This window comes from Poecile atricapillus, chromosome 22 (genome assembly GCF_030490865.1).
Source record: "Poecile atricapillus isolate bPoeAtr1 chromosome 22, bPoeAtr1.hap1, whole genome shotgun sequence".
NCBI classification, from domain to species: Eukaryota; Metazoa; Chordata; class Aves; order Passeriformes; family Paridae; genus Poecile; species Poecile atricapillus.
Window position 1 is genome coordinate 1,635,581 of NC_081270.1, and position 14,161 is coordinate 1,649,741.

The 14,161-nt window shown below is 59.0% G+C and overlaps 1 protein-coding gene across 2 annotated transcripts; it reads right to left on the bottom strand.

Annotated features, from left to right (window-relative positions):
- Nucleotides 1-10,797: 10,797 nt before the first annotated feature.
- HES4 (hes family bHLH transcription factor 4) lies at nt 10,798-13,079 on the bottom strand. Of its 2 annotated transcripts, none has more exons than XM_058855393.1 (4): nt 12,896-13,079; nt 12,602-12,697; nt 12,440-12,527; nt 10,798-11,795 (listed from the first exon to the last, which is right to left on the bottom strand). In XM_058855393.1, the coding sequence occupies exons 1-4, from the start codon at nt 13,004-13,006 to the stop codon at nt 11,218-11,220; spliced, it is 873 nt and encodes a 290-aa protein (XP_058711376.1). In that variant the 5' UTR covers nt 13,007-13,079; the 3' UTR covers nt 10,798-11,217. The 2 variants fall into 2 exon arrangements, with proteins under 2 accessions (XP_058711376.1, XP_058711375.1); XM_058855392.1 differs by having other exon boundaries at nt 12,782-13,079.
- Nucleotides 13,080-14,161: the final 1,082 nt, after the last annotated feature.

Below are 14,161 nucleotides of genomic sequence, written 5' to 3' on the forward strand. Positions count from 1 at the left end.
GAGGAGCTTCGGGGGTTCAGCACCACCCAGGATCTGCCCTATCCCTTGGGAACCATTCCTGACAGGGAATGGGTGGGTTTGGAGAGCACCCTGCATCCCAAATCCCTGCAGGAGGAGCTTCGGGGGTTCAGCCCTGCCCAGGATCTGCCCCATCCCTTGGGAAGCGTTCCCAGCTCTTCTGACAGGGAATGGGTGGGTTTGGAGAGCACCCTGCATCCCAAATCCCTGCAGGAGGAGCTTCGGGGGTTCAGCATTGCCCAGGATCTGCCCCATCCCTTGGGAACCATTCCTGACAGGGAATGGGTGGGTTTGGAGAGCACCCTGCATCCCAAACCCCTGCAGGAGGAGGTTCAGGGGTTCAGCCCTGCCCAGGATCTGCCCCATCCCTTGGGAAGAGTTCCCAGCTCTCCTGACAGGGAATCAAATGGATTTCGCAGCCACAGAGGGGCTGGGGGAGCCTCTCCCTGGGGACGCCGCTGCCTTTTTCCCTCTTCCCTTCGAGTCCTCTCTCCCAGAGCCCCAGAACCACCCCAGACCCCCCATCCCAGCGCTGTCCCCAGTGCCCCTCTGGCCCCGGTGGCTCCGGGCTGTCCCTGCACGGGGCACGGAGGCTCCAGCCCCGGCCGCAGCAGCTCGGGATGCGAAGCTGCTCACGGAGGAACGCCGAGGAACAAGCGGCCACCGGCACAATTCCAGCTCCTGGCACGTTCCCGCTTTCCCAGGCTCCCGGGATGAGGAGGGGCCGCTCCCAGCCCGGGAGCCGGGGCAGGATGCCGGGATGTGACTGGGAAAGCCGGGCCGAGGGAAGCCGGGGTGAAGATGATGAATAACTTCCCTGAAGGCTCGGCGCAGAGCGTGCCTCGGCCTGCCGGTGATTCAGAAGCTGATTTCACCCTCCCCTGCCCTCCTGGGACACGGACCTGCGGCCCCGCACCCGCCCCAAACAGCCCGGAGCCTTCAGGGAGGAGGGGACAGGGATGGGGAAAGCTGGGGTGAGCCCTGAAACCGCCCTGGGTGCTGGGAGAGAGGTGCTGGCAGCAGGGAGAGTGCCAGAATTCCTGCGGGAATGGCTGGAAGTGCCCCCCGTGCCCATCCCTCCGGCATTCCAGCCGCTCCTCCTGGAGAGGAGAAGAGGAAAACCCCTCAACTCGAGCCAGAGGAGGTTTAGGTTGGATATCAGGGAAAAATGCTTCACTGGAAGGATGGTCAAGCCTTGGATCAGGTTGCCCAGGGCAGTGATGGAATCGCCACCCCTGAGAGCGCTGCAGAACCATGGATGTGACATTGGGGACAGGCTCTGGTGCTCTGGTTGGTCCCGCAGTGCTGGGATCACGGTGGGACCGGTGAATTTATTCTCCAGCTCCGGTGATTCCGTGGTCCCGTGGCTCTCCCTGCCTTAACCCCGAGCTCCTGGGGCCGAAAGGAGCAGGAGCAGCTCCAGGGAATTTTGTGCTCTCCAAATGGTCCCCTTGGCCATGGAGCCGCTCCGGGCGGGGCTGGGGACAGAGGGGACCAGGGCCACCCCCAGGACACGGCAGCGGGTCCTGGGGACAGAGGTGGCTGCTCAGATTTTGGGGAGCAGCCGGAGCCGGGGCTGAGCGGTGAAATGGGGAGGCAGCTCCCTGCAGGGTGAGGGATGTGAGGGATCCCTGCAGCACCAGAGCTGTCCCGTGTGTGATTCCGTGATCCGGAATTTGGGACTCCCAGCAGCTCCTCGCAGGGTGAGGGATGTGAGGGATCTCTGCAGCACCAGAGCTGTCCCGTGTGTGATTCCGTGATCCGGAATTTGGGACTCCCAGCAGCTCCCTGCAGGGTGAGGGATGTGAGGGATCCCTGCAGCACCAGAGCTGTCCCGTGTGTGATTCCGTGATCTGGAATTTGGGATTCCCAGCAGCTCCCGACAGCGATCGCCGGCACGAGCTGCTCTGCCCAAAACCTCGCCTGCTTTTCCCCCGGCTTCAAAACGTTCCGAGGGCTGTGTCCAGCTGGAGATGAGGCTCGCTCCCATTCCATGGGCTGCAATCCCTGCAGCTGTCAGTCAGAGCTGTTGTCAGGCAGAGCTGTCACGCCGGGCAGGCGGGGGGTGATTGACAGCCCGGTTTGTTATCTCCGAACGTGTCATCCCAGCCCAGCCTGACAGCGCGGCCGTGGGAGACTTCCAGCATCCATTTATTATGAGCTGGCTGCAGCAAATCCTTCCCCGGCTCATCCCAGCCCTTCCTGAGCATCCCTGCCCGGCTGAGAGATGGGATCTGACAGGGCCAGGGGGTGGAGGGGGGTGGGAGTTGGGTCTGAGGAGTCCTGGAGGGTCAGCGAATGGAAAAGGGGAATTTCCACCATGTTTGGTCCCAACTCCTCGGAGGGGATTTGAGGTGGGAAGTAGAGAATGGGAGGAAAATCAATGATCCAGCTCAGGATATGGCAGGATTCCATGGCTCTGAGAGCAGAGCTTCACCAGGGATTTTACCAGCAGTGGGAAGGAGGAAAAACAATGGGAAAGAAAGAGGAAAAGATGGGAAAAAAGGGAAAAAAGCAATGGGGAAAAAAAGGAATAAAAACAATGGGAAAGAAAGAGGAAAAGATGGGAAAGAAGGGGAAAAAGCAATGGGAGAAAAGGAAGAAAAGCAATGGGAAAGAAGGAGGAAAAACAATGGGAAAGAATGAGGAAAAGATGGGAAAGAAGGAAGAAAAGCAAAGGGAGAAAAGGAAGGAAAGCAGTGGGAAAGAAAGGCAAAAAGCAATGGGGAAAAAGGAATAAAAACAATGGGGAAAAAGGAATAAAAACAATGGGGAAAAAGGAATAAAAACAATGGGAAGGAAGGAGGAAAAACAATGGGAAAGAATGAAGAAAAGCAATGGGAAAGAAAGAGGAAAAGCAAAGGGAGAAAAGGAAGGAAAGCATTGGGAATAAAGAAAGGAAAGATGGGAAAGAAGGAGGGAAAGCAATGGGAGAAAAGAAAGAAAAACAATGGGAAAGAAGGAGGAAAAGGCGGGAAAGAAGGGAAAAAAACAATGGGGAAAAAGGAAGAAAAGCAATGGGAAAGAAGGAGGAAAAACAATGGGAAAGGAGGAAGAAAAGCGATGGGAGAGAGGAAAAGATGGGAAAGCGAGAGGAAAAGATGGGAAAGAGAGAGGAAAAGATGGGAAAGAGAGAGGAAAAGATGGGAAAGAAGGAAAAGCTCCCAGAGGATGTTTCTGTGTCTCTCAGTCCTGCACTGACCTTGTCCTTGCGAGTTCCCCCTCCCGCAGCCCGGGGCTCTCAAGGATGCTCCCAGGTCACCTTGGCGGTGCCACCAGCCCGGCCAGCCCAGCCTCGGGGACACTTCGCCCTTTCCCATCCCCTGGAGCCGCTCCAAGGCAGCCCAACCTCCCCCTGCTCCCGGCCAGGTCGCTGCCCTTTGGTCCCCACTAAAAATACCCGGCGGTGGATGTGTCTGAGCGTGTTTGGAGGTTAAATAAAGCTCTCCGTGGCCTCTCCCTGCGCTGGGAGCTTCCCAAAAAAACACACGGAGCTTGCCATGCTCGGCAAAGACGGAAAAATAATTCCCTGCTGGATTTAGAGAGGGAAAAGCTGCTCCAAAAAGTAAAAATGGGCTAAAAAATTCCTGCTGATTTCTCTGGGTGCCTTGGGTGTTGCCAGGAGCACCCAGCACTGGCTTTGCTCGGCACCTGGATTTGTTCCACCTTCTTTGCTCATGGATCCTGGGAGGGTAAAAGGGGATCCCACAAACCCCAGGAGCTCAGTTTACCCCACATCCCACAAGTGCCAAAACAGGGGGGACAGCGGGAGCAGCGAGGGGAGATGGAACGGGAGCAGGAAGGGTGGAAAATGTCCATATTCTGATTAAATCAGTGTCCCCGTGGCTTTATTCCATTGCTCTGTGAAAAATCCTGGGATCACACATCCCACTGGGCTTTGGTTTAGGATTCCCAGAGAGAAAGTGAGGTTTTGGGATCAGTTTTTGGCCTCCTCCCATGCGAGAGGACAGGTTTTAAACCAAGCCAAGGTCACAATCTGAGCCTCCCTCTCCCAGCTGATCCTGCTTTTTCTTCCCAGAGAAAACCTGGGAGCTGCCCCTGGGTGATTTCCCTTTGGGTTTGGGGTCTCTGGACATGGAAACAGCTTTCAGGAGCAAACACAAGCCAGGGGCTGCTGCCAGAACCGGAGTTCAGTTCAGCTCCTGCTGCTGCCGATTGATTTTGGTGTCTGGGGGAAGTTTTACCTTCTCCCCATCCCAGCCTCTGCGCTCCTGAAGGATCCGGGGAATCCCAGCACAGCCCCTGAGCTCAGGATTTGTTGCTGGTTTAACACCCAAACGCTGCCAAGAAACACTTGGGCTGCTCGGAGCTGCCTTGGCTGAGGCTCCGCGGATTCTCGGGGCTCTGCTCCATCTGCTCCGCTCTATTTCTGTGCCTCGGCCTTGGAATCTCGCTCTCCTTTGGAAACCAGGCTGTTTACAAATATTTGCCTGGGAGAAGTTCTGCTGCTCCAGCAGAGAGGATGAAAAACCTCTCAGCTCTGCACAGGCAGCACCTGGATCCAGCTGTGAGGGGGAAAGGATCCAGATGTGGGCGATGGGTGCCCGTGGCAGGGGCTTGGAACAGGATCTTCCTCCCAATTCTGCCATTCCAGCATCTCCCAAGTAGCCAGAAAGACCCAATTTGCCCAAAAAGAGAAGAAAAAAATAAGGATTTATCACCCCAGAGCTGCCTGCTGGCAAATCAGGGAATAAAATGAATGGAGAGGCAGAGGTGAGGTGGATTCAGGGAGGAATAATTTCGTTTATGGATTTTTTTTTCATAGGAACAGCAGAGTAGGGATGGGGAGAAGCTCCCTTTGGAATATATTCCATGTTCACATATTCTGAATTTAAATTCCCACATCCTCCTCAAACTGTTCCATGATGTCTCTGACATGAGATGAGGACGTGAAGCAGGCGGCTCCCTCCCAAATCAGGATATTCCCAGATTCCAAGATTCCAACTGCAACATTTGAGGAGCATTTAGGAGTTTTGCCATTTCCCCACCAGTTTGTGGCCACTCCAGGGAGATGCTCCCAGCAAAAAGCTGGTGAGGGTCCGAATTCCTAAAAAAACCCAGCTGGGAACAGACTCTGATGGCTTTAAAGCCTCAAAGCCTGACGGAGGGCTGACACTTCTAATGCTGCTGTTAGGTTTAAAGTCGACTTTTAGAGTAAAACTCATCCTTTTTTAAAGCCCTGGCAGCTTTGGCAGAGCCAGCTTGGGGCTGACGCTGAGCCACCTCCCCAGGAAAGTGTGGAATTTTTGGGAAAGGGTTTTTTTGGGGGAACACCCCCGTTCCAGCCAGCATTCCCAAGCTCTGGGAGGTTCCCAAATCTCTTGTGCAGCTCTGCAATGTGCTCGTGTTGCACTTTTAATCCATCTGTGGATGTTGGAAATGCAGGTGCTGGCCCCAGGCCCCGGCAGAGAGTAATTAATGGAATATTAAATAGGAATAATTCTGTTCTTGGTGGGGGAAGGAACATCCTGTGCTGCTCCCAGGGGCTGGAGCAGGGACGGAGGGTCGGAAACACGAACTCCTGGCAGAGCAGCTGGACAAGGAGGAGCTCTCAGAGCTCTCATGTGCCCTCCGTGTCCCAGCAGAGCCGGGATTCCTCCGGCTCTGGGACCGATGGAAAACCCAAAATCCCTGCCTTGAACAGCTCGGGGTAACCTCGTCATAACCTCCCGGAGAAACGGCGCAGCTGGAGGAAGGAATTTGTTATCCACACGGAACATCTGTCCTCGGCCAGGGGACGGCCGCCCTTCCTCCCCACCCCCAGCATCCACCTGCCGGATTTGGTGTTTGATTTCCCTTCCTTTCCCCTGGCGGTGGAAAGCTCACCTGAGCCGGGTGGGTGGCGCTGGGTTGGGTTTCCCTGCTGGATTCGCTGCTCCCATGGAATGGGAGAGGGAGATAGAGCAGGAATTTGGCTTTGAAAGGGCCGCATTCCAGCCCTGCCTGAGAGGGGCTAAATGGGAAGATCTGATTAAGCGTCTCAGTGCGGTGACCCTGACCTCAAAGAGCGCGCCGAGGCTCGGGAGGAACTTCATTTCAATTAATCAGCTTAACAGCCCGAGTGGAGCTGCCCGCGTTCATTGAGCCGGGCTCCCGCTCCTCCTCCTCCTCCTCCTCCTCCTCCTCCTCCTCCTCCTCCTCCTCCTCCTCCTCGCCATCCCAAGGGCCGGGGCTGCTCTGGGATTGCCCGAGTCACTGCCCTGGGGCTCGGGGGTCGGCGATGCCTTCATCCCCCTCATCAGCAGCCTTTGGAATATCAGGGACACAGAGCCCCCCGTCCCTCTGGGAACCGGCGCTTCCCAAGGGAAATGTGGGAAACGTGGGAAATGTGGGAAACGTGGGAAATGTGGGAAATGTGGGAAGCGAGGGATGCCTTTTCCCCCTTTTCCAGCCTCTCCTGCGCTCCCGGGCGGGGAAGGGGAGCAGGGAGCAGCGGGGACGGGGCTGAGGCTGCTGGGGAGGCTGAGGAAGCAGCCGGATAATCCCAGGAAAGGTCACAGGACCGTGGACAGGGTGAGGCTGAACGGAGCCTTGAAGCTCTCAGGAGCCCCTGCTCGGTGGGAAAGGCCAAGGACAGGAGCTGGGAGGGGAGGAAGGCTCATCCAGAACCTCCAGTGATTTTCCAGGTGCTTTTTCTTTTCCCCTGGTGACCTGGGCAGGCCCAGGGAAGGGCTCTGGCTCCTGCCCGGAGCCTTTCCCTGCTCTGGGCAGCGTTTCTCGGGGTGCCCGTGGGGTCACGGCTCTGTGGAGCCACAGCTGAGCCCCTGCCGAACATTCCAGCGAGTTTTGTGCCTGGAACTCCCTTCCCGGCTCCTCCGTTTAGCTGGAAATGGCTCGTTAACACCTCTCCCCACATCCTTTCCCATGGAAGGAGGCGCAGCTGCTCCGGCTCGGCTGCGATGAGGAGGAATCTCCACTTTTCCCTCTGTTCCACTCCCAGCTCTCCTTCCTGCACCACACCCCGATCATTCCACGATTCCCGAGAATTCCCGGCCTCCTGAGCCATTATCGCTCTGCCTCTGCGTCCATCCCTTTGGACTTTTCCCCCCGGGGATCCGCGCACTTCGCTCTGGCCCTGCACCTTTAAAGGGACAAGGGCAAATTTCGAACCCTCTGGAAAAGCAGCTGCACTCGGGAGCTGCTGCAGGGAAATAACCTGGAAATGACCTGGAACTAACCTGGAAACAACCTGGAACTAACCTGGAAACAACCTGGAACTAACCTGGAAACAACCTAGAAACAACCTGGAACTAACTGGAAACAACCTGGAAACAACCTGGAAATAACCTGGAACTAACCTGGAAACAACCTGGAAACAACCTGGAAATAACCTGGAACTAACCTGGAAACAACCTGGAAACAACCTGGAAATAGCCTGGAAACGACCTGGAACTAACCTGGAACTAACCTGGAAACAACCTGGAAATAGCCTGGAACTAACCTGGAACTAACCTGGAAACAACCTGGAACTAACCTGGAACTAACGTGGAACTAACCTGGAAACAACCTGGAAACAACCTGGAAATAGCCTGGAAACAACCTGGAACTAACCTGGAAATAACCTGGAACTAACGTGGAACTAACCTGGAAACAACCTGGAACTAACCTGGAAACAACCTGGAAACAACCTGGAACTAACCTGGAACTAACCTGGAAACAACCTGGAAACAACCTGGAAATAGCCTGGAAACAACCTGGAAACAACCTGGAACTAACCTGGAAACAACCTGGAAACAACCTGGAACTAACCTGGAACTAACCTGGAACTAACCTGAAACTAACCTGGAAACAACCTGGAAACAACCTGGAAACAACCTGGAAACAACCTGGAACTAACCTGGAACTAACCTGGAAACAACCTGGAACTAACCTGGAACTAACGTGGAACTAACCTGGAACTAACCTGGAAACAACCTGGAAACAACCTGGAAATAGCCTGGAAACGACCTGGAACTAACCTGGAAACAACCTGGAACTAACCTGGAACTAACCTGGAACTAACCTGGAAACAACCTGGAACTAACCTGGCACTAACCTGGAAACAACCTGGAACTAACCTGGAACTAACGTGGAACTAACCTGGAACTAACCTGGAAACAACCTGGAACTAACCTGGAAACAACCTGGGAATAACCTGGAACTAACCTGGAAACAACCTGGAAACAACCTGGAAATAGCCTGGAAACAACCTGGAACTAACCTGGAACTAACCTGAAACTAACCTGGAAACAACCTGGAAATAGCCTGGAAACAACCTGGAACTAACCTGGAAACAACCTGGAACTAACCTGGAACTAACCTGGAACTAACCTGGAAACAACCTGGAACTAACCTGGCACTAACCTGGAAACAACCTGGAACTAACCTGGAACTAACGTGGAACTAACCTGGAACTAACCTGGAAACAACCTGGAACTAACCTGGAAACAACCTGGGAATAACCTGGAACTAACCTGGAACTAACCTGGAATTAACCTGGAAGGGGCCACTCTGTGCTCTGGCTCCCGCCCGGGGATGGAACAGAGCTGGGCCTCTCCTGGCAATGCCATTCCTTGGGAGGATTTGGGATTTCTGGGGACAGCCCAGCCCAGCGGTGCCACACGCACGGAGGGGGCGGCAGCGCTGCCTCGGGGGGCTCGGGGGGCTCCGGCGAGGCCGTGTTGGGGTTCCAGGCTCCTGCTGCAGAGGGAGAGCCCCGGGGAGAGCCCCAGAGCCCCAGGAACACTCCAGAGCCCCGGGAATACTCCAGAGCCCCGGGGAGAGCCCCAGAGCCCCGGGGAGAGCTCCAGAGCCCCGGGGAGAGCCCCAGAGCCCCAGGAACACTCCAGAGCCCTGGGGAGAGCCCCAGAGCCCCGGGGAGAGCTCCAGAGCCCCGGGGAGAGCTCCAGAGCCCTGGGGAGAGCTCCAGAGCCCCGGGAGAGCTCCAGGGCCCCGCGGAGAGCTCCAGAGCCCCGGGAATACTCCAGAGCCCCGGGGAGAGCTCCAGAGCCACGGGGAGAGCTCCAGAGCCCCGGGGAGAGCCCCAGAGCCCCGGGGAGAGCTCCAAGGCGCGTTTGCACCGCTGCCACCGCTCAGAAGCCGCTGGAACGGAGAGAGGGGCTCGCTCCGCCCGGCTCAGCCCCGAGTGCCCCGGCAGGACAGGGAATGTGCCGGGTCCCGGGGCGATCCGGGCGGTGAGAGCTGCCCCAGGGAGGGATTTGGTTGCAGGCAGGCGACAGCCAGGCTTTCATCTGCTCTTGCGAGCCTCCTTCAGACGGGAGAGGAGGGGTAGGGCCCGGCTGTGGGGGATGGAGGAGAACTGCTGGAACATGATTTTTATGTCTGTGATTGCATAACGAAAGCTCCTGGGAAGCTCCTGATTCAGACGGATCCCTGGCTCTGCCCGGGTGATGGAGGGCTCTCAGACTGATCGATTGCCCACGCTGCGGTGCGGAGGAATTGCTGGACTGGATCGGTACCAGGCTCCGAGCAGCCTGCGCTCCTTTATCGAGCCGCGCCTGAGCCATCAGGAAGCTGTAAAAAGCCTTCAGGAGCCGATAATCTGCTTTTTATACCCCCAGCACACACAGGCCCCGCTCTCACAGAAGCTGCAGCCTGCTTGTTAATAGGAGCAGACCTTGAAGGATGGAATTGCATTTCTAGTGTAAAAAAAAAATAAAGACAAAAAAATAAACCCGCCTGGGTTTGTGTCATTGGATGCTCTGCAAATAGCAGCTCGTTCTGGGAGCTGGGAAATGCTGCTGGTCCCACCGGGCTCATCCCCCCCGCCCACCCAGCGGGACAATCCCCGGGGGGATCAGGGAAATCGGGGTCCCACAGCCCCCCAGCCGAGCTGGGAGATGCCTCCGGCCATCCCAGCCCGGCTCCTGGCGTCTCCTACACATTCCAGGACAGCCCCACCTCACGAATTTGGAGCAGAGCGCACAAAAAGCTTCGCCCTCCACCCCGAGCATTCCCTCTTAATGGTTTTTTCTCCACAGCGCGGCCCTTATTAATTGGCGACAATTGGAAGCGGTTCATTCTCCGTGTGCGAGAGGCTGCAATTGCTTCCACTTGGCCACGATTCAAGTGCCGGGGGTGAGTCAGAATGGGTGGCAAAACTGTCTTTTCCTCAGTCCCCCTGCTCAGCGGCAAAGAAAAAGCCACAACCCCGAGTTATTCTCTTTTATGAGGTGGGCATTGTGAGGCCAGGCAATTGAATTTACAACAGCATTGAGTATCAGAGTCTATCTGGCCCTGTCAATGAGAGCGCCGGGGAAAAAAAAAAAGACACACATTAACCCTCAGCTCCGAGTTCCCAGGAGTTTCAATAGGGCTCCCAACTTCCCAAAGAGCCCGCTGCATACTCGATGAGACCCTTTATACCTCCTAATTACCCTCCTGACAATAGGGACAGACTCTCTCGCCGCTTTTGTGGGCTCGCAGTAACTTCTGTGCAGCCCACCCCCACCCGGGGCGGGCAGGGGAGAGCAGCCGCCTTGGGGAGCAGGCACGAGGTGTTTCCTCAGCTCCCAAATGCCCATTTTTTTAGGAATCCTTCTTCTGACTGCAAAACTCAGGTGATATTTAACCCCCCCTCGGCCCCATCACTTCCCCCAGCCCCCAATTTCTTACCCGAATCCCTTCCAATTATCCTTAAATAAGGCCATAAAGTCCAGTCCTACTTTCTTTTTTTTGTTGTTTTTTTGCACACAGAGAATGAGCCCATCCTTGCCCACTCTCAAACAAAATGAAAGGGTGGAAAATAATAAAAAAAAATCTATTTCAAAGAGTTCCTTTATTGAAACACCTGCATTTTTTTTTTTCTCTTTTCGTTTTTGGAAGTCTTCGACACAGGCACGCACACACCCACAGACCAACGGGATACAAACAACTTTGGCATTATAACTTTTTGAATATTTGTTACAAAACTATTTCTCATTTATTTTTTTTTTGTTTGCTTGTTTCTTTAAAAAAGTATCTCAAATAAAGGCATTTTAAAGGAGTAAAAATACAAGTCGAGATCCCAACCTCTGAAAAGAATAAATAGCACGTTCATAGCGAGGTCCTTTTCTTCCTTTCTGCTTAAAAAAAAAAAAAACAAAAACCCAAAACGTAACAGGGGCTCCATACAACGGAGCCAAGGAGAGTTGTTTTGTTTTTGTTTTGTTTTGGAGAGGGGGAATGACTGCAAGGAAGTCACCAGGGTCTCCAGACGGATTCACTGCGCTCTCCCACGGGACTCGCTGCCTGGGACGCTGGGCCGATGCTGCCCCCAAATGATGTCAAGCCTTGCACGGGCGATGCCGAGGGGGTGGCGGCCGCGCTCCCCGAGCCGCCGCCCGCCGCGCTGCCGTTGGCGTAGAGCGGAATAACCGGTCCGGAGCCGGCCGGGAAGGCCGGGTTGGGGATGAGGAAGGCGAACTGGCCGTCGGTGGCCGGCACCAGCTGGAAGCCGCCGTAGACCTTGGGGGACAGCGCTTCGGCGGGGTTGAGCTTGCAGGGCACGGGCACGGCGGCTCCAGCTGCGGCCGGGGGCAGCTGGACGTGCAGCGGCTGCTGCGCCAGATGTGCGGGCTGGGCGGGCGGCGGCGGCGGCGGGGGGTAGTTCATGGCCACGATCTGGCCCAGGCACGCCGAGAGGTGGCTCAGGAGCCGCGTGCGAACGTCGGTGTTGACCCCTTCGCAGGTGGACAGGAACCGGGTCACCTCGTTCATGCACTCGTTGAAGCCGGCCCGGTACTTGCCGAGGACGGTGGGGTCGGCGCTGAGCGCGGCTGGGGGGGAGGAGGGGGCGGCAGGTGAGTGGCAGGTCCGGAATACCGGCCCCGGTACCCTGTCTCCGGTTCCCGGTGCCCTGGCTCTCACCCCGGGTGTGTGGAGCCCGGTTCCCGGTGCCCTGGCTCTCACCCCGGGTGTGTGGAGCCTGGTTCCCGGTGCTCTGTCCCTGACCCCGGGTCTGTGGAACCCGGTGCCCTGTTCCCAACCCCCGTCCGGAGCCCGGTTCCCGGTGCCCTGGCTCTCACCCCGGGTGTGTGGAGCCTGGTTCCCGGTGCTCTGTCCCTGACCCCGGGTGTGTGGAGCCCGGTTTCCAATTCCCAGCCCCCGTCCAGAGCCCGGTTCCCGGTGCTCTGGCTCGCATCCCGGATGTGTGGAGCCCGGTTCCCGGTCCCCAGCCCCCGTTCGGAGCCAGGTTGCCTGTAAGGAGCCCCGTCCCGGTCTCCAGGCTCCAGGTCCCGTTCTCTCACCCTCAGTCCCCAGTCACCGGTCCAGAGTCCCGCTCCCGGTGCCCCATCTTCAGTGCTCTGTCCCCCAGTCCCGGTGCAGCCCCCGATCCCCATCCCCGGTGCCCAGGTCCCGGTGCAGCCCCCCATCCCCGGTGGGGATCCCGATGCGCGGAGCCCCCGGGGCCGGCACTCACCGGTCATCTGCGCCCGCTGCAGGTTCCGCAGGTGCTTGACGGTCATCTCCAGGATGTCCGCCTTCTCCAGCTTGGAGTGCCGCGAGCTCTGCGGGACAAGAGCGGCTCGGTGAGGGCTGCCCGCGGCCGGACACCCCCCGGTGTCCCCGCAGCCCCACTTACGTCCTTCTTGAGCGCGTCCAGGATGAGCGTCTTGAGCTGCCCCAGGCTCTCATTGATCCGCGCCCGGCGCCGCTTCTCCATGATGGGCTTGGACGACTGCGGGGAGAGCGGAGCCGGTCAGCGCCCCCCGCACATCCCCGGGACCCCCAGCACCGCACCCCATCCCCGACCGTCACCGACCTCAGCACGGCCGCGGGCTTGTCGCCATCCAGCTCCGCCGCCACCGCTGCTGCGCCCCGACCGGCACCCTCCTCCTCCTCCTCCTCCTCCTCCTCCTCCTCCTCCTCCATTTACCTTCCGGTGCTCGCTGGCGCTCCGCGGCTTGTCCGGCGTGTGGCTAGCGCTGGCGGGCGCGCCGGCGATGGGCGAGGCGGTCGGTTTCTCCATGCCCGTGTCGGCGGGCATGGCTGCTGCGGCGGCGAGGAGCGGGAGACCGGGAGCGGTAACCGCGGAGTGGGGGGGGAGGAGGAAGGCGGGGGTGGGGGGGGAAGGGAGAACCGGAGGGGGCGAGCGGCGGCGCGGGCGGGCGAGCGCGTGCGGCGGCGGGCGCGGGGCGCGTGCGGCGGGCGCGGGGCGTGAGGCGGCGGCGGCGGCGCCCCCCGCCCCTCGCCCGCGCCCTTTTATAGCCCGGCGGCGGCGGCGGCGGCGGCGCCCATTCGTGTGAACCCGCCGCCGCCGCCGTTCCCACACTCGCGCTCGGCCAATCAGCGCCCGGCCCGCGCCCGGCGCCCGCGCGTCCCGCGCTCCCATTGGTCCGCGCCTCAACCCCCCCGTGCCCCCTCTCCGGGGAGCCCCGCCCCCCGTCACGCGCGCGCGGGGAACGCCCCCCGCCCCTCAGCGCGGCCACGTGGGGTGCGGGCAGGCGGGGGGGGTGAGGGGGGTGGAGTGTGAGGGCAGAGCTCGGGCGGGGCGGGTCCCGGCCCCGGCCCCGGCCCCGCCGCGCCGGCCCCGGCCCCGGCCCCGCTCGCTGCCGCCCGCCCCGTGACAGCCGGCCCGGGGGCGGTGGCGGCTGGCGCGGCACGCGAGGCCGCGGCCGGCGGGCGGCCAATGGGCGGGGGCTGCGGGCGCTCTGCTCTCCCATTGGCTGCCGCGGGCGCCGCTGTCAATCACGGCCGCGGCTCGCGCGGGGCTCCCCCCAGCCCCCCCCGGCTCCCCCCAGCCCCCCCCGGCTCCCCCCGTTCCCAATCCGCTCCCACCCCCCCCGTTCCCATTCCCGTTCCCATTCCTGTTCCCATTCCCGTTCCCGTTCCCATTCCCGTTCCCATTCCCGTTCCCATTCCCATTCCCGTTCCCATTCCCGTTCCCATTCCCGTTCCCATTCCCGTTCCCGTTCCCATTCCCGTTCCCATTCCTATTCCCATTCCCATTCCCATTCCCGTTCCCATTCCCGTTCCCATTCCCGTTCCCATTCCTCCTCTCCCCCCGTTTTCCCGTTGGAGCACGTGCCGGAGCTCTCCCGGCTCCATGGGAAAACCCCGCCCCGCCGCACCGCCCGCGGGGCCGCCGCCTTCCTCCGCTGCCGCTTCCCCTGCGCTTCCCCGGCTCCCTGCGGCCCCGGGA

Coding starts and splice junctions, on each gene's coding strand:
- HES4 (XM_058855392.1), bottom strand. CDS start 13,006: ATGCCCGCCGACACGGGCATGGAGAAACCGACCGCCTCGCCCATCGCC. Junction 12,528..12,601: donor TGGACGCGCTCAAGAAGGAC/GTAAGTGGGGCT, acceptor CTTGTCCCGCAG/AGCTCGCGGCACTCCAAGCT. Junction 11,796..12,439: donor GCAGCGGGCGCAGATGACCG/GTGAGTGCCGGC, acceptor CCTCCCCCCCAG/CCGCGCTCAGCGCCGACCCC.